Source organism: Heliangelus exortis, chromosome 16, assembly GCF_036169615.1.
Source record: "Heliangelus exortis chromosome 16, bHelExo1.hap1, whole genome shotgun sequence".
In the NCBI taxonomy this organism is placed as follows: domain Eukaryota; kingdom Metazoa; phylum Chordata; class Aves; order Apodiformes; family Trochilidae; genus Heliangelus; species Heliangelus exortis.
Genome location: NC_092437.1, coordinates 3906827 through 3931788, shown reverse-complemented (window position 1 = coordinate 3931788; position 24962 = coordinate 3906827). Strand labels below are relative to the sequence as shown.

At 39.3% G+C, this 24962-nt stretch overlaps 1 protein-coding gene across 3 annotated transcripts in view; it reads right to left on the bottom strand.

Moving 5' to 3' along the window:
• The window catches only part of DIDO1 (death inducer-obliterator 1), a 58708-nt gene that overhangs the window by 14104 nt on the left and 19642 nt on the right, over positions 1-24962 (bottom strand). For all 3 annotated transcript variants that reach the window (XM_071759811.1, XM_071759809.1, XM_071759808.1), the window contains 12 exons: positions 24238-24439; positions 22204-22314; positions 20974-21892; positions 20394-20712; positions 17802-18014; positions 16732-16957; positions 3857-4322; positions 2813-2972; positions 2016-2132; positions 1708-1815; positions 1095-1230; positions 434-977 (listed from right to left, as the gene is read on the bottom strand). In XM_071759811.1, the coding sequence (XP_071615912.1) occupies positions 434-977; positions 1095-1230; positions 1708-1815; positions 2016-2132; positions 2813-2972; positions 3857-4322; positions 16732-16957; positions 17802-18014; positions 20394-20712; positions 20974-21892; positions 22204-22314; positions 24238-24334 (3416 nt within the window). In that variant the 5' untranslated portion in view covers positions 24335-24439. The remainder of the gene's footprint in view (positions 1-433; positions 978-1094; positions 1231-1707; positions 1816-2015; positions 2133-2812; positions 2973-3856; positions 4323-16731; positions 16958-17801; positions 18015-20393; positions 20713-20973; positions 21893-22203; positions 22315-24237; positions 24440-24962) is intronic.

Here is a 24962-nt window from a genome sequence, read left to right as displayed (position 1 = left end):
CACCATATTAAATCATACTATTGTATCTCCCCAAAACATGAAAGAATCCACTTCCTTTCAAGGATCAATTGGTTAATTTTAATTCATATTCATAAATTCAGATGTAACAGAATTTTCACTCAGGATGGGAATCTGGAAATGCTTTTAAACCATCTCACTCAGCTGCTTTCTATACAAGGAGACTTTTAAGTCTGTGCAGCACCTTCAAGTTGCATTTATCTCCTCAAGCAGTGCAGAATCATCGCTGCCAACATACATTGATTATCTGAAAATATTACCAACTAGAGAAGGTAGATGAGGAGTTGGTAAATTAAAAACCTGAACTTTGAAGCTGAACAGCCCGTTTGGTTGGGAGGAGGGGAACGGGACATGGGATTTTGGAGATAACCACATAAAAAATTGGGTAGCTTGGCTTACTGTTCCGTATACGCACTTGATATTGGGTGACTGATGAACTGCTAGGTATCTCGGATCTGGTGAGGATGAAGGTTTTGTTAATATTGATTTGGGGACAGTCATAACTGGTTTGGAAATGTCCTGTTTTGTTTCCCCAGTTGAAACTTTGTCAGCCACAGGAGCAGAACGCAGGGCTGGGGCTGCAACACCAGAGGAGCCGCTCATTGCTGTCCTGGGGTCTCTGCCAGAAACTGTTACGGTTGTGACAACTGTGGCAGCACAAGAGGCAGGAAAGGAAGAAGTCTCTTCAGGGACAGAAGAGTCTGTGTTGTTATGGCCCTGGGTTGTAGGAATGTAAGTTCTTTCCACAGTTGGCTGAGAAACTGTTTCTGCTACTGGTACAGCTTCCGTTTCCATCGCATTTTCGGTGCCAGCCTCTTTGGCAGACTCTGCTGCTGGGGCTGCTGCAGAACTTTCATACTTGGGCTGTACTTCTGATTTTGATTTTGACTCCTTTTTAACAGAAGCCATTGACTTCATCTTCTTAGGTGGTACTTCATCTTCAGATGCTGAAATCTGACCTATAAATTTATTTTTAAAACTTTGGGTTACTACTTAACAATGAAGAGAAAGACAACTAAACAAACAACACTCTAAACGTAACAATTCCTTTACTTTGCACCAAATCAGATAAATACCTGTGCAGATTTTGCAATTCAGGTCAAAAAGATGGGCTCGATGTTGACTTGTTGTATCCTTCAACATGCTGCTAAAAGCATCTAGGGAAGGAGCACTGTTTAAATTTGGTGCACTCCGAGCTGCCTCTTGCTGCTCCTAGAAGTGAATAAAGAAAATATATTCCAGTTGAGCGTTCATTTCAACCATAAAATTTCAACTTTGAAACGTCAGTTCTATAAAAAAATTAAATATTAAAGGCCTTAGTTAAAGCATATCGTGTCACAGAGTTGTCAAATAGTATTTGCTGTCATTTCATCCCATGGTGTTCTGAAGTAGATAGCTGATGTTCATAAATAAAAGATATATGAAAGATAAATAAAAATAAAAGACTTATCTGTAAATTGACAGCTAGGGCTGAAAAATACACAGCATTTTAGAAGTGCATGCAGAAAATGCCATTATTTGGTTGGGGTACTCCTTCAGACTAAAAGGAAAAATGCTCATAGCACACCTAGTAGGAGATAATATCCTTACAGTTGATGGAAACAATCTGCACTTCTGATGAGAAATCTGAGTCCTTAGTTACCATTTATCTCCCTCCATGTCTTCTACCAAACAACAGCCAACACTTACATCAGAATCAGAGACTGGGGGTGAATCTTCCATATTTACAACTGGCACATGTTCCCGTTTCACAGACACTTTCTTGATTTCATGAGATTTGCTTCTTGACTCTATCATCTGAAAGAAACAAAACCATTTTTTGGTCAGGAGAGCACGTGTTTATTTTATAATTTTATTCTGTACTTTGTTATCATTGGGCTGGTGGTAGAGAAAGGGTGCACTGAGGCTGAACATTGTTTTGTTAGGAAGAAAATGGAGCATTAACACAACATTAACATAACACAGGTGGTAAGGACTGATTTATATCTGTTACTCACTGCTTTGGGTGGTTTTTCTCTCCATACAGACAGTTCTTTAGATAACAGCTCTTCTGGTTTCATTCTCACCAGTTTTGACAGGGGGATTTCTTCCCGAAGAACACGATGAAAAAGCCCCTGAAAACAAAAGAGACTTTGTTGCCATGCTGAAGAGAACCTGCTTGGTAACTAACAAGATCTACAGTGCTGAACAGGCAAAACCAGTTCCAGTTTCTTAATTCCCTATTAAACACACCAGCTACTTAGAAGCAACCAGAAAATAAGGATATAACAAACACAAAGGATGAACTTTCCTTCTTATCATGAGTATCTATCAATGTGACTGAATAGGAATGTCAGACATTCCTCCTGTCTCAACTCTACTGTAGAAATTAAAAAAATAAAAGAAGTTTTGTGTATTCTGCAAGTGGATATTGTCATCTGCACCACCATCCATTTTTTTTCCTTTTATAGAATAATCATGCACAATATCCAACACATACTAGAGAATGTCACGAGAAGAAATGAATAAAATCTGTATTAATCTTAAGAAAGCCATTCTCTACAGAAATATTTCACACCAAACACCCAAATTTAATACATTCACACAATCACCTAAAGTAGACTTTGAATACCAACTGGCTAAAAAAAAAAAAAAAAAATAAAATTAAGGATTTGAATGGCTTTATAATATTTTACAGTGTAATTCGTAAGACCATTATCTTGAAACTTTTAATACTGAGGGCAGAGTCTGACATATCATTAAAACCCAAAAATATATTTCAGTATAATGTTTACTGCTTAAGGAAACTGCAAACCTGGTTTTTGGGGTCCTTGAGATTGAACATGATGCTTCTGTATTTACTCTTGTATCTGTTGTCCGTCACTTGAAACAAATTAAACATTTCCTTCTCAATATTGAGGGCTACTTTCCCTACTTCATTCTCAGTCATGACCAGATCATCACTGTCATTGACTCTGTTAAAAACAAAAGGGTATGTGCATTTGTTAGGTATCAGACTTGAGGCAGCAGTCAGAAAAAGTAACTTTTCAGAAGAAGGAGCTGAGCCCGACTCCTCCTCACTCCAGGAGGCCTGAAGGCTCCTCTAGAACATCTCCAAACCAAAGTTTATCCCAAGACCTTGAACTTGGGAACTAGAGCAACCTTTTGCTGCTTTTGAGACCTGATCTCAGCCTCCACCACTGCTCTGCTCATGGCACTGATGTTAGGAATGACACAGAGAGCCCAAACGCTTGAATTTTATTCCTGGATTTTCTACTGTGAACAACATTTCCATTTCAGACAAGAATTATTGAGGGCTGGCACAAATAATCACTGTGAGAAAATTTGCTTTTCTTTGTTGGTTTTGTTTTCTAAGTGATACAACTGATGAGGGTTTGCTGCTGATGATTTTGATGCTGGGAGGGGAAAGAATCTCTGCTCCAGTAAGGCTTTACCCCTTCACTCTGATATTTCCTAGACTATTTCCCTATAACTATTTTCCCTATAACCTCCCTATAACCTATTTCCTCATAACCAAAACCTGCCATTCCCAGATTTATTATGCAGAGCACCTGCATCATCAAAGCTTCTATCCTATCATTTAATTTTTCAGCTGTAATTGCCTCAATAAAAATAGTGGTTTGTTTTTTTTTTAAAGGCTTTTTCACAGGCATATTTATTTTATATCAGGTTGCTTTTTAAAAATATATATAAATCTGAAATGCCAATTAAACTTCTAGTAATTTGTGGTATAAATTCAACCCCTCAACAACCCTCAAGAAGTGAGCAAAACTCTGCAGGCTAAATCTTCATGTCTAGTTGCAGTGTGCTACATAAAATAAATTCTTTGAATTCCCACCTCTTCCACAAAATTTCTTTTAGGGACCGTCGAATATTTTGGCGAATCTGAGAGTTAGGTTGTGACTGGCCAGGACTGGCTGAGGCTTTGGCTTGGCTGCTTCCAGATGCAGCAGAAATGGAAGAGAGTGAAGGCTTTTTGACTCCTCCACCCAAAGTGGAAGCTGCAGCCAGTTTTTTGGAAACCGAGGAGCCTTGAGAAAGAGAGCTGTGCTTGGAGGGGATGCTGCCTGCTGCTGGAACACTGCCTGAGGAAGGCCAAGGTTTCTTGGGAATTACACCTTTGAAACTTCCAGCAGGTTTAAGTGGCTGCTTGGTTAGTGATGGGTTAGAGAAGGACGGGGATTTCTTGGAAGGAAGATTCTTAGGGAGAGAAGATGCCTGTTTCTCTATCACAACTGCAACAGTTTTCTTTGGTGCTGCTGTAGGCTCTGCTCTGTCTTCGTGCTTTTTCTCTTCCCTTTGAGCTGTTAAAACAAAGAAGAAAAGACAACGTGAAAGGCTTAACTTTGTAACTTCCTGTTCCTGAAGATCAGTTACCAATCTATCAAGAAAAGCTTGTGAAATGCTATCTCCAGAGAACTCATCCAGTAGACAATATAAGCTATTTTGTTTCACTAGCCTTAAAAAAAAAAAAAAAAATTAAAAACAATAGTGACAATTTTCTGGAAGAAATTTGTCTTTCATGCTTCAGAGAGTACTTTGTCTCAGAGGCTGACTGAAGAGATTAAAATTGTTCCACTTTGGCTCTTACAGAATCTTATTTACAATCTATACAAGAAAACCGAGGAAAAAAATAAAAAAGGCACCACCTTCAAAGATTCTTGAGTAAGATAAGGTTCAAAAATACCCCAAACTTTTACGTGTTAAAAATAAATTTTAAGAAATAAATAAAATTCAGTACAACCCACATCTTGCATTTCAACAGCAGAATTCACATGGCACTTTACAGGACCTGTTAGAGGCTGACCTGATCATGGAGCCCATGAATTTGGAAGTGCATATTTCCTTAAGTTTAGCAATAAATAAATTCAATAAACCCTGTTACTAGAACTAATGTCACATATAACAAAATATACAAAGCATAAGTAAAGGTTCCAGTTTTCACTCATGTCGAAAATACACCTGACAGGACTTTAAAAACAAATATTTCTTTAAATTGCATTTAATCTGTCCACCTTCTGGCCCTGACAGGAACAACTCAACACAGCAAAAAATATCAACCCCAAAGAACCCACAAACCCCCAGAACCACCTTCATTTACAAAGCATCCAAGTCACAGTGACCCAACACTTGCACACTCATCAAACAAGGAAGGGTTCTGGTGGAAACTACCAAAAAGCAGCTCCTGAAACAATTGTTTCAATTAGAAAAGCCAAGTTTTCTCCCCAGAAAGCCTTCCCCCCCTCCCCATAAATCCCTGGATAACTACTGACCAGATAACAAGCTGTTTTTTAATCTGATGGTTTTAGGTGAGGGTTTGTAAATGAATTAGCAGAGAAGCCCCTGTGAAGTGCAGGACACTTCCTGGCACAGATGTAGGAATTTAATTTCTGTATCATTACCAGGGACCAAATGTTCCCTCTTCATCTTCCAGCTCTGCAATTCTGAGAGCAGAAATCAGGAGGAAGGGTTTGAATTGCTTAACCTGTTCTCAGATGGATTTGAAGGAGCCAAGGCACCCCTGGGAAGCCCAGTTCAATAAACCCCACATCCCAGCCCCAGCTTTCCAAGGAAACACCTGCAATGGGCCAGGTTTGGACTGGTTACCATTCCCGATGGGATGCTCCCTCATTTTGGGAGGAAATGGCCTTGCAAGCTTTTTCCACAGCTCAGGTACCCCCTGACTCTCAGCATGTGCTCCCAGATGCTTCTAAAAGTTCTTCAGGTGCTCTCCTGGTTCTACCACTGCCTCAGATGAATTCAGACACAATGAACTTTTGTGAGGGTGTAATCCATGCTGGAACGCAGGGAGAAGACAGAAGATCCAGAAACACCACGTATTCCTCCTTATTAATTTTTCCTACAAGCATTTTACCTCGAAGAATTTATCTGGGATTTATCTGTTTGAAGTGTAAAAACCAACCCACCTGCCACAATGCATTAAATCACTTCAAAGGCTGAGATGTGGCCAGGAAGCAGATCATTATTCCTCTTATGTTATTCCCATAGTTTCCCTAGAGATTGCTCTTGGATATCTGTCAGAAACAGAGCTAGAAAGCCCCTCTGGGTGACCCACCACGTCTGCCCTCATCTCCTCACCCTCCCCTGCCCCTAACACCACCCTGGGTGATGGCAGTGCCAGGGGGGAGGCTGAGGATCAGAAACCACTGCTGAGGATTGTAGCTTGGCCAAATGAGGCACTCAGGATTAAGAGAAAAAGCCAAACTCTTCTGAGTGAATAGTCTTGAGCAGCGAGATGGACATCCAAAGCACTGATAAAGCTGCAGGAATTCCTCTAAATCCATTCTTTTTTTTTTTTTTATTGTATCTTCTGCACGGATTTGTTCCTTTTCAGGCAGGTTGGACAGGAGAATGTTTCCTGTGACTCATCATGGGAAGACAGGACAGCACAGCTGGGGTTTCAAAACAACATGAAATTCAGCCCTCAGTGCTAAGACATTCATTTCTTCTGGTTTACAACAGAAATACAAAATGTTAAATTGTAGATTTCTGTCATCCTCTACATGTTCTCTTTTTCATGACTCCTTCCAATTAGGCAAGGGCTACATTGCTAAAATAACACAGCCAAGCTGCTTTGTGTCAATCAATGTTGTGCATGTGAGAACCACATCCATCCCACCAACGTTTCTATGTCCCAAACAGCTACATCAGAGTAAGAATATCTACCTGTAAAATAAAAAGGTACTAACACAAAAGTAAACTGGGGGGCCCCAGGGCTGCAGGGCAGCAGAATCAACAAGAATCCAAGAAGAAAGATGCAGAAGCATCCTTTATTCTGCTGCTTGACACCATGATTATTCAGAAAGGCTTCCAAATGAAGGCTATTTAATTCTGTGCTTCTTCAGCCCACAGAAAATGTGCAAATAGTTCATATGCTTCATGAAAGTTTAAGTTTCAAACTACAATACTGCTTTACACCAACCAAAACTGACTGTATAGCAGTGCTCACATAAGAGAAACTGATGGTAAAGACTTTGTATGTACTAACTCAGTCACACGTGGCTTACTCAGTCCTTCAGAGTATCTGCCAAGTGCTCTTTCAGGTTTTTGGGACACACCTCACTGTATTTGAAGGACCCTGTCCAATATGTGTTCACATTTTGACAAGGAATCAAGATTATTTAGACCTTATGTATGCAAATAACCAGTGATGGCTGTAGACTAACGTAACCTATGAAAAAAAAAAATAAAATAAACCCACCAAAATCCAAACAAAAAAACCCACTTATCCAATTTTAACTAAGAAAGCAGAATTTGAAACCAGAATTTTCTTCTGCCACATAATGCAGTGTCATTACTTGGGTCTTGGATCCACCAACACCCAGCTGGGGATGAAGGAGCAGGATTGCCTCTTCTGGTGCCAGCTTCCTCTCCTTGCTTAGCTTCAACCTGAGCACACCTCAAGGCTTTTGCCACCTTCTGATGGATTATCAGAAATATCTGCTCTTTCCAGAGAGCAATATCTCAAACTGTGTGGAACTGAGCTTCTGAACAGATGCCACTCAGCAAACTGATGGGATGTAGAATGCAACAGGGATGATCCCAGACCACCAGTTTCAAACCACTTTGCCTTGCACAGTCCATGAACAACTTGGAGAAGTCATGGTCAATGCCTGCTACAGAATACTGGGCACTGTGTTTCATACTGGGATGTTTCTGGTCCTTTTCAGCAGTTGTGCCAGTGTACCTACAATAAATGCTTGTAAATAAATAAAAAAGTTAGAGACAAGTACTGAACATTAGCCTATCCAGCTAAGAGGGAGTTTCACCAGATTTGTGACAGAACAAGGTATTTAGTAGCTCTTTTTTGGCACGTTTAAACACAGAGGTGTTACCTCCCTTGGCTCAATGTTAGAAATACTATTTAAACCAAAACATTCATTCCCATTCTCCCATTTAGTCCTGTGAGCCACTCACTAGACAGCAACAGGATTCCTATTGACTGAGAAAAGGCACAGGCTAAAAAGACTGAGATCCACAGAGATAAGCCAGCTCATTTCCAGAGTGAAACCCAACGAATCCTCTGGCAGAAAAAAACCCTTGGAGGGCTTAAGAAATAGCATTATTGAGTTATCCTGGTAGTGAACATACCACATCATCCCTCCCACTGTATCTCAACAGACAGAGAACCCCTCCCTTAAGGGAATTCCCTGTGAAGCTAAGCCAAGGATTACAACACAGCCACCAAAAAAACTCCAGTGGGAGACACGACTGCCCCACTCCCTGTTGTGCTACAGACAAGCCTGGTTCCATGTACATCCCCTTCTGGACACCCTGATGCTGGTGTTTCAGCCCTGGAATGGGGTTCTTGAGGCCCAGAATGTTTCCCACAGTCTGGATCCGTTTCATTGCCTGGGAAGGATTTGCAGGATGCACCCTCATAATCCCTCAGCCTACACTGGGAGGATGGGGTTTACACCACCCCATGAAAACGATCCAAAGGGAAACTTTGCTCTCCTTCTGATCCCTTCAAAATATTTCCCTGCAGCATTCCAGCCTGTGCTGGTTCTTCCCCCTTTCCCTTCTCCATCCGGATCATTCTCTGGAACAGCTTTAGAAAGCCACTTCAAAAATACACAACCACCACTCCAGGTTTCTATTTAAATTATGTCATTTGTGACTGATTATTTTGCCAGACATTACCCAGTTTTCTGAACTTTCAAGTAACTGAAGAAGTGTGCTTGAACTTTTGTTTGCATAGTTTTGAAATGATTCAAATCACACTTTAAAGATCTTCAACTTCATGCTCTAGTTGATGCTAAAAGTTTTAAAGAGATGCTGTAGATAAACCACATGCAGTTACACTTCAGGAGCCCATTTCCTGACGAGTCTGTAAGGCTCAAGATTTTTTCTTTTAAAAATCTTCTATAAAAAATTAGCATCACAGCTATCACAGCAGAACAATTCTGTGAGAAATGTTTTGCAGCCATGCAAGCTGCTTGGTTGTTCCATAGTGGTAATTAAAAGTTTTCCTACAGGATTAAAAATAAGGCATAAGAGAACTATTGCCTCTGGTGTCTAATATTGTTTAAATGGTTCCCTGGGTTCTCTTTCATCTACACTCATCCCCTTCCTTCCCCAGGATAAATCTGCAGGCAGTGTGGGGAGCACAGGTTCATCAGCTGCGTTGTTTTTTCCACCTTTCACAGAATTTTGCCACCATGGGAGCAGGATCTGGGCAATCCAACACTTGGGAAAAAACTGCCCTGCCCATCCAGGAACCTTTGCAAACCCCCAGTATGGATCAGGTTGCTGAAGAACATGTGGGTTCTACAGGTACTTTTCATGCTCCAAGTTTGAGGAGAAAAAAAAAAAAAAAAACCAAGCCAAACCTACAACCAACTTTCAAGCATCCAGGTTTGTATGGCACCAGCAGTAATGAAACTTCACTTAGTAGTTAAAATTTTTCTGCAAAAAACAAAACCTGTAAAAGTCTACGATAAATCCTAAGCAGCAGAGTACAGGTGCTGTTGTTCTGCCTTTTGAAGTGGTTGATTATTAGACTTCAAAGGATTTTTACATCCTTTTCAAAAACACAAGGGAAGAAAACACACCAGTGCAGCTTTGTAGTTATTTAAAAAGTAAAAATACCAGAAGGTATTATCTGACAGCCTGATAAAAGGCTGGCAGAGAAGAGCTGATTCTGAAAGCTCTGCAGCAGCAGTGGCCTTACCAACAGCCTCAACACCAGCCAGGAAATGCAGGTAGGAGTAGACCAACCAGAAGCAATAATCTATTTAGGAATTCACAAAACCCCAGCCAGCATCTCGAGTGTCACTCAAAACCCAGGCTGTGGAATTGCAGCGTGCAGTTCTGGACAGTCCTGCAGCTCCTTCTCGCTCACTTGCAGGGAGCTGCCCGATCCCTTTGGCTGTGCAGATGTTCCAGCTGTGGCTGTCCAGGGGCAGCACTGCAGGTCAGGGCAGCCCCTTCTGGCACGGATCACAGGAGCAAAGGAGTCACTTGGCTCAGAGGAACTGAAGTACATCTCACCCCTATCTGCCAGCACCTGAGAATTTACAAACTGCATTTTCCCCTTTTTGTAAAACTGTTAAAACAGAGGACGGGAAAGATTCCCAACTTAAAACTGGTGTTGTTTTAACAACAGATCCCATTTGCCACTCGGCCTCGCTATGTCCCACACGGACCTGCTCGATGCAGCTGTGGGTCTGACCCCTTCTTATTGGGAAATCATTTTACCAAAACAATTTCAAGCCCTCCACCCCAACGCAGTGACCAGCAGCACTCTTTAACCCCCGAGTTCTTCCCAAGGGAAACCTTCTGCTCCTTTACCTTTCCACAACAATTTCAGCAAACTAGAGGTGAGCTGGTGCTTCTCTACAACGGGAAGTCACTTACCAGTTACCAGACGTTCCTCCAGAGCTGCTTTTGCATGGATGCACAGCTGGGATGGGTGCCTGGCATCTCAGAACCTCAGAACCGAACCTCAGAACCGGTGGGAGAGTCACTGCCGTGAGGTGCCCCTGAAGCACCCTCTGGTGGCACCGCACGCTCAGTGCCCCAAGGCTGTGCCGGTGTCGTTTGGAACCGCTGCAGTTCCACGGCCGTTCAACTGTTGCTTTCCTGAAACCTGTTGTTGCCAGACTTGGTCATTTCCCTCAAAGACAGCTCAGCAATTAGTTCGAAATAATTCCCAAGTGTTGGGACTACTTTTTGGATAGGTTTCAGTGTTAGTTTTTTTGCTGTTAACTGCCTACGGAACTTGTCTGCTTCCAGTTTCAAGACCAAATAATTTTTTTATTATAAAACAGTGTTTTGGAGGTGTGCCTCCTGCCCTGCTGGTTTTCTGTAAAAACTTCTCTCGATTCTAATCTGCCCCACAATGAGAAGCTCATAATTCAGCTGCCCATGCACCAAGCCTTGACAGTCAGGCACACAAAATAAATCTCACTTTCAAGTTAACTCCACAACTCAGACAAGGGTTTTTTTTCCTCTGGTGGCCATTTGGTTGCATCCAAGCCAACCTGTAGCTATGCAAATCTACAGCTTAGACACACAAAGCTTTGTTTGTTTCAATCTACATGAAATCAGTGATTTCTCTACATTGGGTGACTACTTCAACTACACCACTCCTCAGTGAAACAGAGGCATCAGCTGCTGCTGCAAAAAAGGGCTCCTTATTTTCCAGACCGCTTCTGGATTGGTATTGCTCCTTGCTGGGACAGGCATCTTCAGGTTCCAAGTTCAGTACAGATCAGACACAGGAAATCATCAGCATCAAGATCAGCAGTAAACAAAACTTGATTCCAAGAGATCAGCTCAGAAAATCCCTTTTATTTGGGGATTTCTAGAGGAAGACCTTTTTCACTGACTACGCAGTCAAGTGAGCCGAGTTCAAAGAACTAAATATTAGTAAAAGAAAGCAAAACAGCAATAGAGGGTGGTGAGGTTTGTTTGTTTTTCTTTTTTTTAATCAAACTTTCATCACTTGCAGTGTTGATGACAAGAGATAAACCACCCTGACATTCATAATGCATCTGTAAGTTATACCAGTTCTCTGCCCCCCACAGCCCTGCACCCATTCTGGCAGGAGTGCTGGCTCTGGCATCCGAGAGCCTCGGGAGGGGGGGGAAAAGGCAAAATAGGAAACACCAAAATAAGAAACACACCAGCAGCAGGGACCAGCCCTCCTAACTCAAGAGCAAAACTCTTGATGTGGCCGAGAGCCACGGGACAGATGGAACATACCTTGCAGAGCAGAGAAGGGGAAACTCCAGCAGTTCACGGGGAGGAGATGAGATTCGTTCCCCAGGGATCCCACTGCTCCTTTTAATTGGCTGGATCCCAGGGGATGTTGGCTTCAGCAGCCACTATTGGTCTGCCTCACTCCAGAGCCAGGGTTCAGACCCTGTGCCAGCCCCTCTGCCAGCACAGCCCCTGCCATCCTTAGCACCAGAGGTCAGCACCGGAGCTGCGTTTCCCCAGCCACTCCTGGACTATCATCTTTCCAAAGCCAGAGCTCCCAACAGGAATTTCTCAGAAGTTCTGGTGGACTCATCTCGGGTATGCTGAGCATTCTTTTGGTCTGTCAGCAGCAGCCTCCCTCAAAACTCCTCTAGTTACAAAGGGTTAAGGCTAGACCTATATATAGAGCAACCACATGGCCCAGAAAATGAGCAATAAGATAAAGAGATCTTTTTTTACCCCTGGTCATACTCAATACTTCCTGCCTCTGAGTCTGGGGCTTCATTAAGCAATGATAACTTAGCTATCAAGGACTGAATTCAGATTTTACACTATGGGGAGGTGGCACAGGCTGATTTATCCTATGGGGAAGCACTCATCCCAAAACAAGGGCATCAAGTTTAAGATAAACAAGCTTATGACTTAAGAACAGCTCCTCAGTTTAAGTAGAGATTTTTAACATGTTAGTAGTTAGGTACTTTTCATAGCTCAACCAAAAGCAGTATATCCACATGAACTGCACTCAAGAGTCAACTTAAGGTGGTACATTCTTGCCAGAAGAGGAGCATGAAATTGGCTCCAGTCTGTGTGCAGGCAAGGCCATAATTCCCTTTTCACAACACTACTTACATCTTCCTACATCACTTCTACCTCCTGAGCCATAACCACTGTTACTGCAGACTGTACTACATTTCCCCCTCTTTATAGTTGTACATTTTCTCTCTTTGATACTGTTATGACAGAAAAATAAAGAAAAAAATATATAAATCATATATAGTCCAAGCACTCTGATATGCACATGGTCTGATGAGGGGTTACCAGTGCTCTGTATTCCCTTTATAACAACCCCATGTTTTGTTAGGGCTGTATAGGAACAAGGAAAATCCAGGTGCCCTTTGCATTTGGGACCTTGGAACTATACAAGCAAACACCACTCACTCTGTGGATGTATCTTGGGTGTAGAAAAGTTCAGCTGCAAAAGGGGATGGTAAGAGGAAATTTGTACAGGAGCCAGGGCTCTGCAAACCTGACCTCTCACTTCCAGGAGGTGGCAGCGTTTTCTCTCCCTAATTCATTGCTGAAAAGCAGGAGAGGTAACACAAACATTGCTTTTCTCTTAAGGAAACGCTTCCCCTTTGAAGTTCCACTCATTTTCTGTGAAATATTGGTACCAAACAAGATAAATAGTATAAGTTTGCAGCTATTTCAACTGTCTACAGTTTAGCAAACAGAAGTTTAGTGCCTTGGTGCTTTCTATTCGGAAGTTCTGCTTCAAGAAAAATGAACACATTTAATGTTTTTTTTAATCTAATAGACCCTCTTTGCTCTCCTTAGTTATTTTTATCAATACCTGAAGTTAAGATGTTTAAGTAGCTTTAGTAACAGAGTGCTAAATTATCAGTTCATGCATTTCTTTTAAGTCTAGTAAGATTAAGTCAGTGGAACTTCAACAAAGGTTTGAGGCACTGATGACTACTCAGTATATTTATGACTGGGTAGTTTAAAAACTGGGATATTGCAAACATCTAATCTTCTTCCCCTCTTTTTGGATTAATTTCCCATTTTAAACCTGCTTATAAATTTGCTGCTGACTCCTGTTTGACAACCATATATCTGTATCAATTCAGAAGCCAGAAATTCAATATAGAAAGTTGAGCACTGCATATTAAATTAATACCTATTTTTTCTAATGAATTCATGAAATTAAAAGCAACATTTCTGAAAAGAAACATGACAACATACCTACTTTTCTTTTTTATGTGTAGCTCAAGTACTGCCTGAAATTTTAAAAGGACTTTTACTTAGTATCTACTTATCAATGCAAGTTCAGAATACTTTCCACTCTAATTACTAAATGAATAAACAGGATTTTTTTCCACTGGGAACATCAAGGTGACAGTGTCATCAATCAGCCTCTGGATTTTGGTGTCAAGTCAGCTGAAGCACAGCCCTAACTCATACCTCCAAAAAAGCTACAGAAAAAACTGAAGAAACATGAACTAAAATAAATAATTATCTATGGAACTACATCCTACTAGCACCAAATTTTTTTTTTAAATGCAAAACAGGCTTGAAGGAAAAAAGGGGCTTGGTGGCAGAGTTTAGATGCAAATATATTATATGCCCCTATCACTCACTACACCTAAAAAAGTGGCTTAAATATATATAAGAATATATATACATATATAGATATGTATTTGTACATATATAAATATGTATAATATATACTCTTATATAAAAATAATGCTTAACAAAACTAATGTCAGACTTAACAAAAAACTTCATATTTGACAGGTACAGAATAAACACAATCTAAATCCATGTCTGAAATATAAGCTGCCTGATGGAAAGAGCATTAGAGAGAATAATTCTGCTATTCAAGTAAAGTTTCCTCAATCTGTAAAAGGCCTCGTGCACTGGAGTCAGAAATAAGATGTTTTTGCAGAAGATGTTTTGGGAAGAAGCTCTGGGAGAATGCAGGTGGTATTTTGGGATACTGCACTTGGAGGAATGCTGTCCTCAGTCTCCTCTGGGTGACCTTAACTCCAGACATCAGACACCTCAATGTCTGAACTGCTCATCTTAATCATCTTCCAGAATCAATGTTCAGAAATAAGCATTTCTAAATAGTGAGTCCTTGGATTCTACAACTATTCCCTAAAACAGATGATGGGGTTTATCCACTGAAGGTGTTTTTCTTGACAGACTAGCTCAGACCTAGGAGTTCTAGCTTTCAGATACCTGAAGTGAGATGACTCCCAAAATGCTGTGACTTCTGTTTGGAACAGCCTGTAAAGATTTGCTAAATAAAGAAAATCTTGCAGAATATTCTTAAAGATGATACAACAGCATCTTCCCAGGAAGATTACAGATCCAACCCATCCAAACAAAGAGCAGGTCCATTTTGGTTTTCACAAATACACAAACAATTTACCTGGGAATTAGTAATGGAACAGAGGCCCCAGATATTAGTATAACTTACCTAAAAAATAGCAATCTGAAGTTCTTCCTTGCATTTGATATGAGAGTTCTTCATCACATGAATTAAGTTGATTTCTACTCAGTTTTGAAGTCTGGTATATGCACATTTTTTTAACAATTTAACAATTTGCTGAAATTGTTAAACAATTACTCAAATCCAATTTGCTACTAGAATTGGTTAAAGATGTATCATCTCCAGTGTGGTACAACTTAAGAGCAGCCCCCCCTTCAAATACCTCAACCTCCCTGCCTTGAAACCTGCACTCCTGTCTCCTAGAAAAAAAAATCCTAAAGCATTAAGGATATTTTAAGTGATTAAGTTATATGGCCACTTGTAATTGCATTGAGATAGAAAATGTCATAAAAAACTGGCATGTAAAATAAGACTTTGTAGTTACATTTGTCTTTCTCTCCTGGTTTTAGTTATTTTAACACACTAGACAAAACCTCTACAGTTTTTCCAAAAACAGCAGCTTAAAAATGCCAGTTTATCAAAATATGTATCTTGAGTTAATTATAAAAAAGTAACAAAATATGCAGCAAATATATGCAGGGGAAAATTGTAGCCATTTAAAAATTTGGTGTAAATATAATTCAGATCCACCTAGGAACTCTACTACATGCTAATAAAAAACAGCAATTTAGAGTAACTGGTGTTCCCCATTTAAAAATTACATCTAAAAAAGATCTCATCTTGAAGATACTTCATAAACTTACCAGTTACTTCACATATAATAAAAGTGCTTAATAACTAAGTTTATTTCTGATAATAAAATGTAAAATTGGCTAAAGTGTGCTTAAGCAAGCTGTGACCTGAATTTCTGAATTCATTAATCAAGTGAGTAAACACCAGGCATCAGATCATGTGTTCTGAAGATGTGAAATGTAAGATTTCATTTGCACCACCCACATGATAAAACTACTGGAGTCAATCAAAAAATGTCATTAGAAACTGTTCAAGCTACAAACAGTATTTACTTACCTTTGCATGAGTTACAAGGATGCTACTCAAAACCTGCAAAAATATGGCAGGCAGTTTTCCTGCCTTATATCCACCTAAGATGTGCTCTTGTGTGTGTGGATAATGTGTGAGATATGAACACATAAACAGAAGAGGGAGAAGAAAAAAAACAAAAAAAACCCCACAACAGTACTGCCTCCCCCCAAGCTTAAAAATAAGAAATGGTCCTTAAATTACTTCATGTAAGGAAGAAAAGCAGCAGGAAGAACTTTGATATACTTGGCAGTTAAAAGCTGTTTGCTGAAGTGTAAAGTATCCTTGGATACCACGTGGAAGATTTCATTCTTGACACTAGCACTGAAAATGCAAGACCTGTGAGACAGGTGCCAAATCTAAATTACAAAAATACAATTCAAATTAGTACAGGCAATTGCTGATCCACACTGTGCAACCTTTCTGTAAAAGGTAAAAGTTACCAATACTCACCTTTTCCAGATTAGAAACAGTTATTGTCTTTATGGGGTAAAAACCTAAGCATGGAGTTTTCATCCAGGAACCAGCTGGGTAGACTGACAGGCTCTTAAGCATACAACTGTCACATGATACAAATGAAACTTCTAAAAGTACCTCCCATTTGTGTGTAACTCTGTGTGTGAATCTTTGAAGGTGAATAAAAGCGGTGCCTTATGGTAAAAAAAAAAAAAATTAAAAAAAATAAACCCCCCCCCAACTCCTAAACTCCCTAGTCTTGAAGAGCCAAGAATGGGTGGGTATTCAAAGGCAATGTAAATGATTATTCAGGAATATCCCTATGCCATACATACATTTGAACAACAGTGAAGATGAAATGGCAGCAGTCCTTTCAGGCTTTACAGCATTGTAATTATGATCGCTTGCCCAGGACGGGGTGGGGATTTCTGCTGCTGGCTCTTTAGCAATAGGTTGAGTGTTTGCCTCAGTCCTGGCAGTTGTCAGAACAGTCTTCTTCATATTCACCTCTCTTTTCTCAGGAAATTGTCTCTTTTGGTTTGAAAGAGGCTTAGTACCTGTCTGTATGATTAAAAGAAACTTATTTACTAATAATCAAATATATTCTAGTTTGTAAACAGAGATACATGCATGTACACAAATTTTTCATAGCAAACTCCTGTAAATACTCTTGAAATAAAATATATTTTAAAGCTCTATATATTATAATATAAATATTATATATATTTATATATATATATAATATATATATATAATATAAATAAAATATATTATAAAGCTCTATAAAGTCTATCATACACCCTCAGTTCAGTAAACTGGGGATGGTGAAGAAGCCAACTCAAAACAATGGCATTTTTCATCAAGTTAGAGGGTGGTGGGCTTTTGTTTGAAAAATACTGCCCATGGTTTCAAAACAAAAAGAAGGCTTTGATGTTATCTTTTTGCTACTCAAAGCACACATATCCTCCAGTCACATGAGTTCACAGTAATTCCAAACTACTGCCCCAAATGCAGCCATTTGGAGCTATAGGTAAAACTAATTCTGACTAAAATTCAAGTAAAAAAGGTGTATTTGTTATACTGTTTTAAAAAAGGTAACTGGAATTAAAGTATTTTTTAAGACGTGCACTGCCATATAGAAGGCCCTTTTAAAGAAACTCTTTTTTTTGCAATCAGATATTATAAGTTAGGATTGTATTTCTTGAATGAGATATTAAGGTTTCTTTAAGTGACTGGAAGAGATTTTATTCTCAGAAGAATTAAAGAATGCTTTTTAAAAAAGAGAACAAAAAACAATTTTTTTTTATTTTTTTTTTTTTTTTTTAGGCATTTTGTCTGAAGGAGAGCACAGAAATAAACCAGTGTGCTTCAGGACAACTGTTTTGGATCATGAATATTAACTTACCTGCAGCTGAGATTTGGGCGTGCCAGTTTTTTCTGATTTGGGTCTGATCTTCTCTTTAGGTTTTGTCTTTGTGTCTTTGCCAGCATTTAAAAACTTCATGGTGGCTGCAGCATGTTTGAGAATGCAGTCATTGCTGCAGTACACAGAATCAGGCTGAGCCAAATTAAAACAGCCAGGACCAATGCACTTTGAAGCTCCTGGTGCATCAATTACCTACAGAGGGAAATGGAGGGAGTTCAAACTTCAGAGGAGACAACAGAGCCATACCTGTGTGAGATGAGGAAATGCTCACCAAAGCTTTCTTGGCACAGCTGCCAGCATGAAAAGGATTTTCATTCATGCTGTACCAAGGCATCAAAATGTAACAATTTTACTCTGGTGTCACACTGTTTTCAGTGAAAATTCAGTGACCTGGATTTTCAGGTGGCTGCAGGAGAGGCTGCTTTCCTGTTTTTTCAGATCCCAAAAGCACATAAATGCTTTTTTCTGACCCTCTACATCATGGGAGAAGTCTCCTTAATCATGTAAAACTGGTTTCTCAAGAGAGAGGTTTTTAAAAAACATTTTACCTATGGCTGTCCTCAGCCCAACACACATGTACAAGGAAGCACTCAGCTATCCAGGTGTACAGATTAATTCTTGCCCTGGAGGTTCACCAGTTTTAATTTTAAAAGTCTCCAACTTGAACAACCATTCTCCTAGGCTATTTTGCCATCACTTCATAGTTCTTACACACTGAAAATTTTGCTTATGCAATCTGTGTTTTCCTCTATTTCACCATTACTCTCCATTTATGTCTAAGTGTTATATATTACACACTGTCTCTTCAAATGAGATGTAGAAAACAGCAGAGAACATTTAAGCCAGTCTGGAATATCTGAAAGCTCTTTAGGCTGCAACATATCACCTCTAGGAGTTATGTTTTTAGGCTTACTTTTGGAGTTGATTCCTAAAAATGTTCTATAACTGATCTTACACTTGGAACTACTGTAGCTCTAGACAGCCTCTCCCCAATCAATAAATCTCAATTTGTAATTACCAAAAATAAGCTTGCCAAGAACACTGCCAAAAAAAAAAAAAAAAAAAAAAAAAAATACAGTTTTTATGGCATGGCTTATTTTTCCCCAGTCAAAAGTCAGTAGGACAGGCTGCTGCAGTCTGTAAAAACTGGGTTTGGGATTTCCTCATAAAAATTGTACCACATTGACCATTTGGTTCTCTCCAAACCACCTGGCAAATAGAGCAGTTCCATCCCATTTCTAAATGTCAAAAGAATACCTAAAATACTTGCAGTTCTTCCATAAGAGGAAATTAATTAATGATAGTAGTTCTTTCACTAAAGGAGCAATGCCTAACATGCTTAAGCAACTTGTCAGCATGTGAATATCAAAGAGTAATCCGTGAAACTCAGAAGCAGAACTTAAAATAAACAATAACACTGCCAGGGAAATGCAGACCAACACCAGCAGAACTGCACTCTGAAAAATATCTGTGTACAACACAGTACAAATGTATTTGAAGCCATATGTGAAAACATTATGAAGAATACAATTTTCTAAGCATTTTTCTTTAGCAAATATTTATGCATAAGCTCAAACATCATTCAGCTGACTGTGCTGACAAGAAGAGCTCTGCTAGTTCAGCTGGCTGCAACTGGAGATGATGTTCCACAGATGTTTTGTAGAAAATCCACTACAACAGAAACATTTCTCCAGAGATACTCACAGTCAAACTTGTAACTCAGGATTGATTCAAAGTTTTAAAGATTAGGCAGGAAAGAACAAATTCATAGAGGGAAAACACATGAATAGCTGTAGCATTCTAATTGTAAATACACTGAGTGCTCTTCAAGGGATAGTAATTAAAGGAAAATATTCCAGATATTTGCATTACTACAGCAGCTGAGGCAGTACAAACAACCACTGCAGCATGAAGGTTTTTAATTTCTGCCCATTGAGGTGAAGCAGCTTTTTTGCCTGTGTTGAATTGGGAATGGAACTTGCCACTAAAAAATTTAAGTGTCTTCTATATTTTATGCCAGAATTTGGATTAACTTGAAATACATATTTTTTATGTTAAAAGGACAGTATAAAACAATTCTCTATGCACTAATAACTTCAAGAAACACGAAGACAAAAATCAACTTCAAGTACAGAGGAAGTGCAGCTGGAATTAACTCCAATAGACACATGTCAAGGTTAAGTAAAAAGCTGCATTATCACTGAAAATGTCCAGTGAGATTATCTCAAAGCTGGTATAAGCCAGTCCAGAATTCTGATAGTTTTATTAAAAGAACACCTCGTTATTTGACTTCCAGACCAGTATTTAGAAAGGGCAGAACAGCACAAATCATGTAGAGTGGCATTTCCTTACATCTGCATATGACTCCTAAAACTCTCACTTCAAAGTAGCACTTGCTAAGTTTTAGTTTGTCTACTAATAGAACTGTGGATAGACTTCTGCTAAATAGTAATATTTAGTGGGTTACTCAGCTTCATATTTAGCTTAAAAAAAAAAAAAAAAGTCAGTACAAGTAAGCCCCTGTCCCAATATGCTAAATGTAATACAAAAAATAAGAAAGAAAATACTTACAGGTTGAAATATCTTTAGCTTTTTCTTCCCACTTGGATTTGCAGCTTTTTCAATCCTACCCTTGATTCCTTGGTCCTCAACAGATTTTTGTTCAATTGTTCCTATGCTTGTGAATTCTGTGCCATCCATATTTACTTGCCCTGCTTTAGCTTCCTGCTGGTCTGTTTCTGAAACAGGCTCATCCTGTCCCTGCAGAATGGTGCAGTTTGGACAGATATAGTCCTCACCATTCCTTTCCAACAATCTCCCTCGAGCCTCAGAAATACCCACGCAGTCACCATGAAACCACTCCTCACATCTATCACAACAAATCATAAACCTGAAAAAAACAAACCAAGGAACAGTAAAACCTTGTGAAAAGACAATTAACAACAGATATTTCCAGCAGCAGATGGTAAGTACCAGTACACTGTTCTGCCTTGCTGGTTTGTTGATCTTTTAAATATTTGTTACAAACTCCCACCCCCAAATTTCAAACAAACTCAACAGCTCATTTACATATCATCAAAAAGTAAGATAAGCATTTGGTTTACTTTTTGGTCACAGCAAATTCCCATTTTCAGTTGAAACCTCTGCCTACCTGTTGTTGTGAGGCTGACGACAGATACAGTACAGTGCATTAGGATCATAGATCTCAGACTCAGGTTTGCTTTTGGGCAGATCTTCAGATTCTTCATCTGTGACCTCTTTTGTGTCAAGGCCAGGCATTACCTCCTTCTGGACCTCAAGATCCTCGGTGTCTTCCTGAGGCACGACCACTTGACTTGCAATCTCAGTTTGGTCTGCAGTCTCAGGCTCTTCTTTGACAGACAATTCAGACTCAATCTGGATTTCAGACTGGACATCACTTGCTTCTGGAGGATCTTGTTCTGAATTCCTTTTCCTTAACCGACTCTGGATATCCTTCAGTGTCAGCTGCACAGGCTTCTGTTCCACACGTTTCTTCCTCAGCCTATTCTGCAGCTCCTTTAGTGTTAACCCATCACTATCACTATCAGAAGGATCACCTTCTTCTTCCTCCTCTTCCTCTTCCTCCTCCTCTTCTTCCTCTTCCTCTTTTATGCGTCTGCTTTTAGAGCCCTTCTGGTCCTTGCAACTCCTAGTGCTAATCCTCCGAGTTACAGGCTTTATGTCTGGAGTGCTCTCAACACTGTCTTCTGAAGCAGTTTCAGCATCTGTAGCTGGACAGGATGCTGGTTCACTTGAGTCTTCCAGAGTGGTAGGAACACTCCTCCTCCCCCTGCGTCTCACTGTTGTAAGGAATTCTTCCACTCTTTCCGTTCGCTTCGGCTGCCGCCCGCTACGCCTGAGGTTTAAGTTTTGTTGTTGCTGTTGGGGCTGTTGCTCACCAGAGTCCACATCAGCCTCACCTACACCTTCTCTCTTAGCAATTGTAGTCCTTCGAAACCCCCAAGTTTTCCTGAACTCTTTACTTGTAGGTTTGACAGATTTTTGTTCCTCCTCATTGCTTTGGTCACCTTTCTCATCCAAAACCGATGCTAAAAACATGGAAATAGTTATTTAGCTGTTGGGGAAGGAAGATGTCTTTTCTTAAAAACTTTTTTTCACTGTAGTCTTACTGCCTTTGTGCTTACATATCTATGTCACCAGCTCATTTTATGACCCTGAAAACAGGTAAAATGCTTTCATGTAATATAATACAACAGCAGTAGCAACTAAGTGCACACTGAACACTTTGCCAGCATGACCCAGCTGTTACAAACTCTTAGAAAAAATAGATGTATATACACACATAAGCAATGGACAGCTAAGGATATTTTCTGCTCAGATTAAAAGGTAGAAATCTTACCAGGAGAACTGTTTTCCATATTGTCAGTATTAGATTCAGATTCCAATGGCACTGGCTGTGAACTTACAGCTTGTTCCATAGTCCGGACACCAGTGTCTCCACCCTGAAATGCTGAAGAGAAACACAAGGTTCAAAACTCAGATTTCAAAAAACATTCACAGCCTAGGTAAATACTAAATATTCTGATGTAATCTCATTATGTTACTGTAACAAATAACTTGAATTTCAAGCCACTAATAGTCAGAGTATCAACAAATTAATTGAATTCTTTTGAAGTACTAAGTTAAATATATAGCATTTGGATTTTGGCTATTACATAGCCTTAGGATTTCTGGTATTTCTCAAAAAAAAAAAACCCTTCTGTGTTATAGACCTACTCCCTAGGGGTTGTCTGGGATAAAACCTGTAAGAGTTTCACTCCTCACGTGGACACAGGCACTACACATGCCCCAGTGTGAAAGACCATGGAGCAGAACAAGGCAGCACCCAAAAAGACCACACAGACCCAGTTACTGCTTTAAAGGTGAGGGTGGTATTTGATATCAATAATATTTTCTGGTTGAAAGGATTACCTGCAGCAGGACAAGAAACATGGTAGAAACACAGCCAGTTTAAAGAAATTCAAAGCAACTGCTGTTTAGATAATACAGGGTTGGTCAAAAAATAACAAGGGTTTGGATTTTAAACCAAATGTAGAACCAAGGAAACTCCCTGCTCTTGTTAAAATAAAGTCTCTATTTTGCCTGTGAAATAGTTTAGCTGCTATTTTTAAGCTGTTTCAGAAACACTTGTGGGTATTAAAAAAAAAAAAGCACCACACATTTACTTCATCATTTCTCTAACAAGGTTTACTGAACAGAAAAAAATATACAGGAAAGAGCAAAGTAAAAACCTTCTCAAACATCTCTCCGGGGAACAAAAAAACCCAGACAAACAAAACCTGTGTTGAATGAAACTCCTAAACACAGGTATTTACAAAAAGGTCTTCAGACTTCAGCAAATGAGAGAAGTAAATCTAAGATCTGAGACTGCATTTTGAACAATTCAGGAATCATCAGGTTTGAACAAGTATTAAGGTTGGTGTCACATCAGGGTGCAATGTTTTAAAGGAGTTCCATGCCTTGCAAACACTCTCCTACTAAATGAAGGCAAAACCTGCTTTGCAGTCACTGCAGTCCCAGTGCTTATGTGAAACTGTATTATGCAGTTTTAAGTACAGCTCAATAAATTGGGTAAACAGAATCAGTACTTTAAAAACTACAACAAGAAATAGCCCCCAACTCTCCCCCAAAAATGTTTCTGGAGTAATTAGATGCATATTCCTGGCTCAAAAATTGCCTGAACATAATTTCTAAATAACTATTGCTGGAAGAAGCAAAGATATTTCTAAAAGCTCTATGTATCACAGCTACAAGTTTTCAGAGGCATCCTTTAGCAAGCTTTTATCAATCTTGCAGTGTACACTATTGATAAATGCCTCTTTATTTCATATACTGCATCAGGTGCATGACTCTTCTGCCTTATCAAACCCTATCTCCCTACAGCTCAACTTCTCTGCTATCTAGTGTCCAATTTAACAGTGATATAAACACAGTCACTGCTACAGAAGCAAAAATGTCCATGCAGATAGGTTAAACAACTGAAAATGTAAATTAAAGAGTCATTTCAGTGAGACAGTTTAAATCTTGCTGTAAAAGCAGCAGACTCTAGAACATCAATTTTAGTAGTAGCTGATAACTTTTAACAGCCAAAATAAAAAGTGAGTTTTAAGCCTGTAGTGCAGATAAAAAGCTGAAAATGCTTCAATAAAGCATTCCATTAAGTTAGCCCATTAAAAAATAATTAAATTTTTGAGTATTTTTTTAAAAAAACACCACCAAAATTATATTCACTCCAGAAAAAGGCTGCAATGGAAGCAAGAAGCAAGTCAAAACTGTTAAAGGTCTGTATCTTTGTTTACTTTGGAAGATGATGAATTTTTAAAAGCTAAAGCATAAGGAAATGTCTCCTGAGTTTCCTCTCTATATGCTTTACCTGACACAGCATTAGAGTTTCCAAGGGTTTCTCCCTGCAGAGCTGAGTGACAAGGAGAGCCAGAGGAGGGCAGTAAAGGATCAGAGTCATTCAGCATTATCCTCCCAGCACATGCTGAATTTCCTGATTCAGAAGTGCCACACTGAGTCTCCGAGTTGTCAGCAGGATTAAAAAGTAGAAATTCTCTTTTTTGTGCTGGACCCTGAAAAAAAAAAATAGGCAAAATAAGGCACTGTTATATTCATGAACTCATCTTACTATTTTTACATAAATTTAGAATTCTCTTGCCTTTATTAAAATACAAAGCAAATTCTGTTATTTTGCCTTTGAGTTTTCTGCTTTCAGAAAGACAATAAACTGGAAAGAAAAGTCAAAGAAAAGCAATACCAAACCCCCCACTTACCAACAGCTGAGACCTTTGAAATAAACACAAAATACAACTGTGCACTCTCCTTGATTCCTTTAGACCCCATATTAAGATTTCCAGAACAGTAAGAAACTGTAATCACCAAGTCTGTTCTGTTTACAGTATTTAAAAGCATTTTGAGAGTGAGATTAAATACCTGCATGTTGTGCCATGAAAACACAAAACTGCTTTCCAGAGTAAGGAAGATTTCTTAGTTTGCACTAATTTTCATAACAGAAGACATCTGCAGCTTTAAGGATTTAAATCTAAGTGGCTACTCTGTGGTTTTGCAAGGTGGGATTACAGAAATTTATAGCTG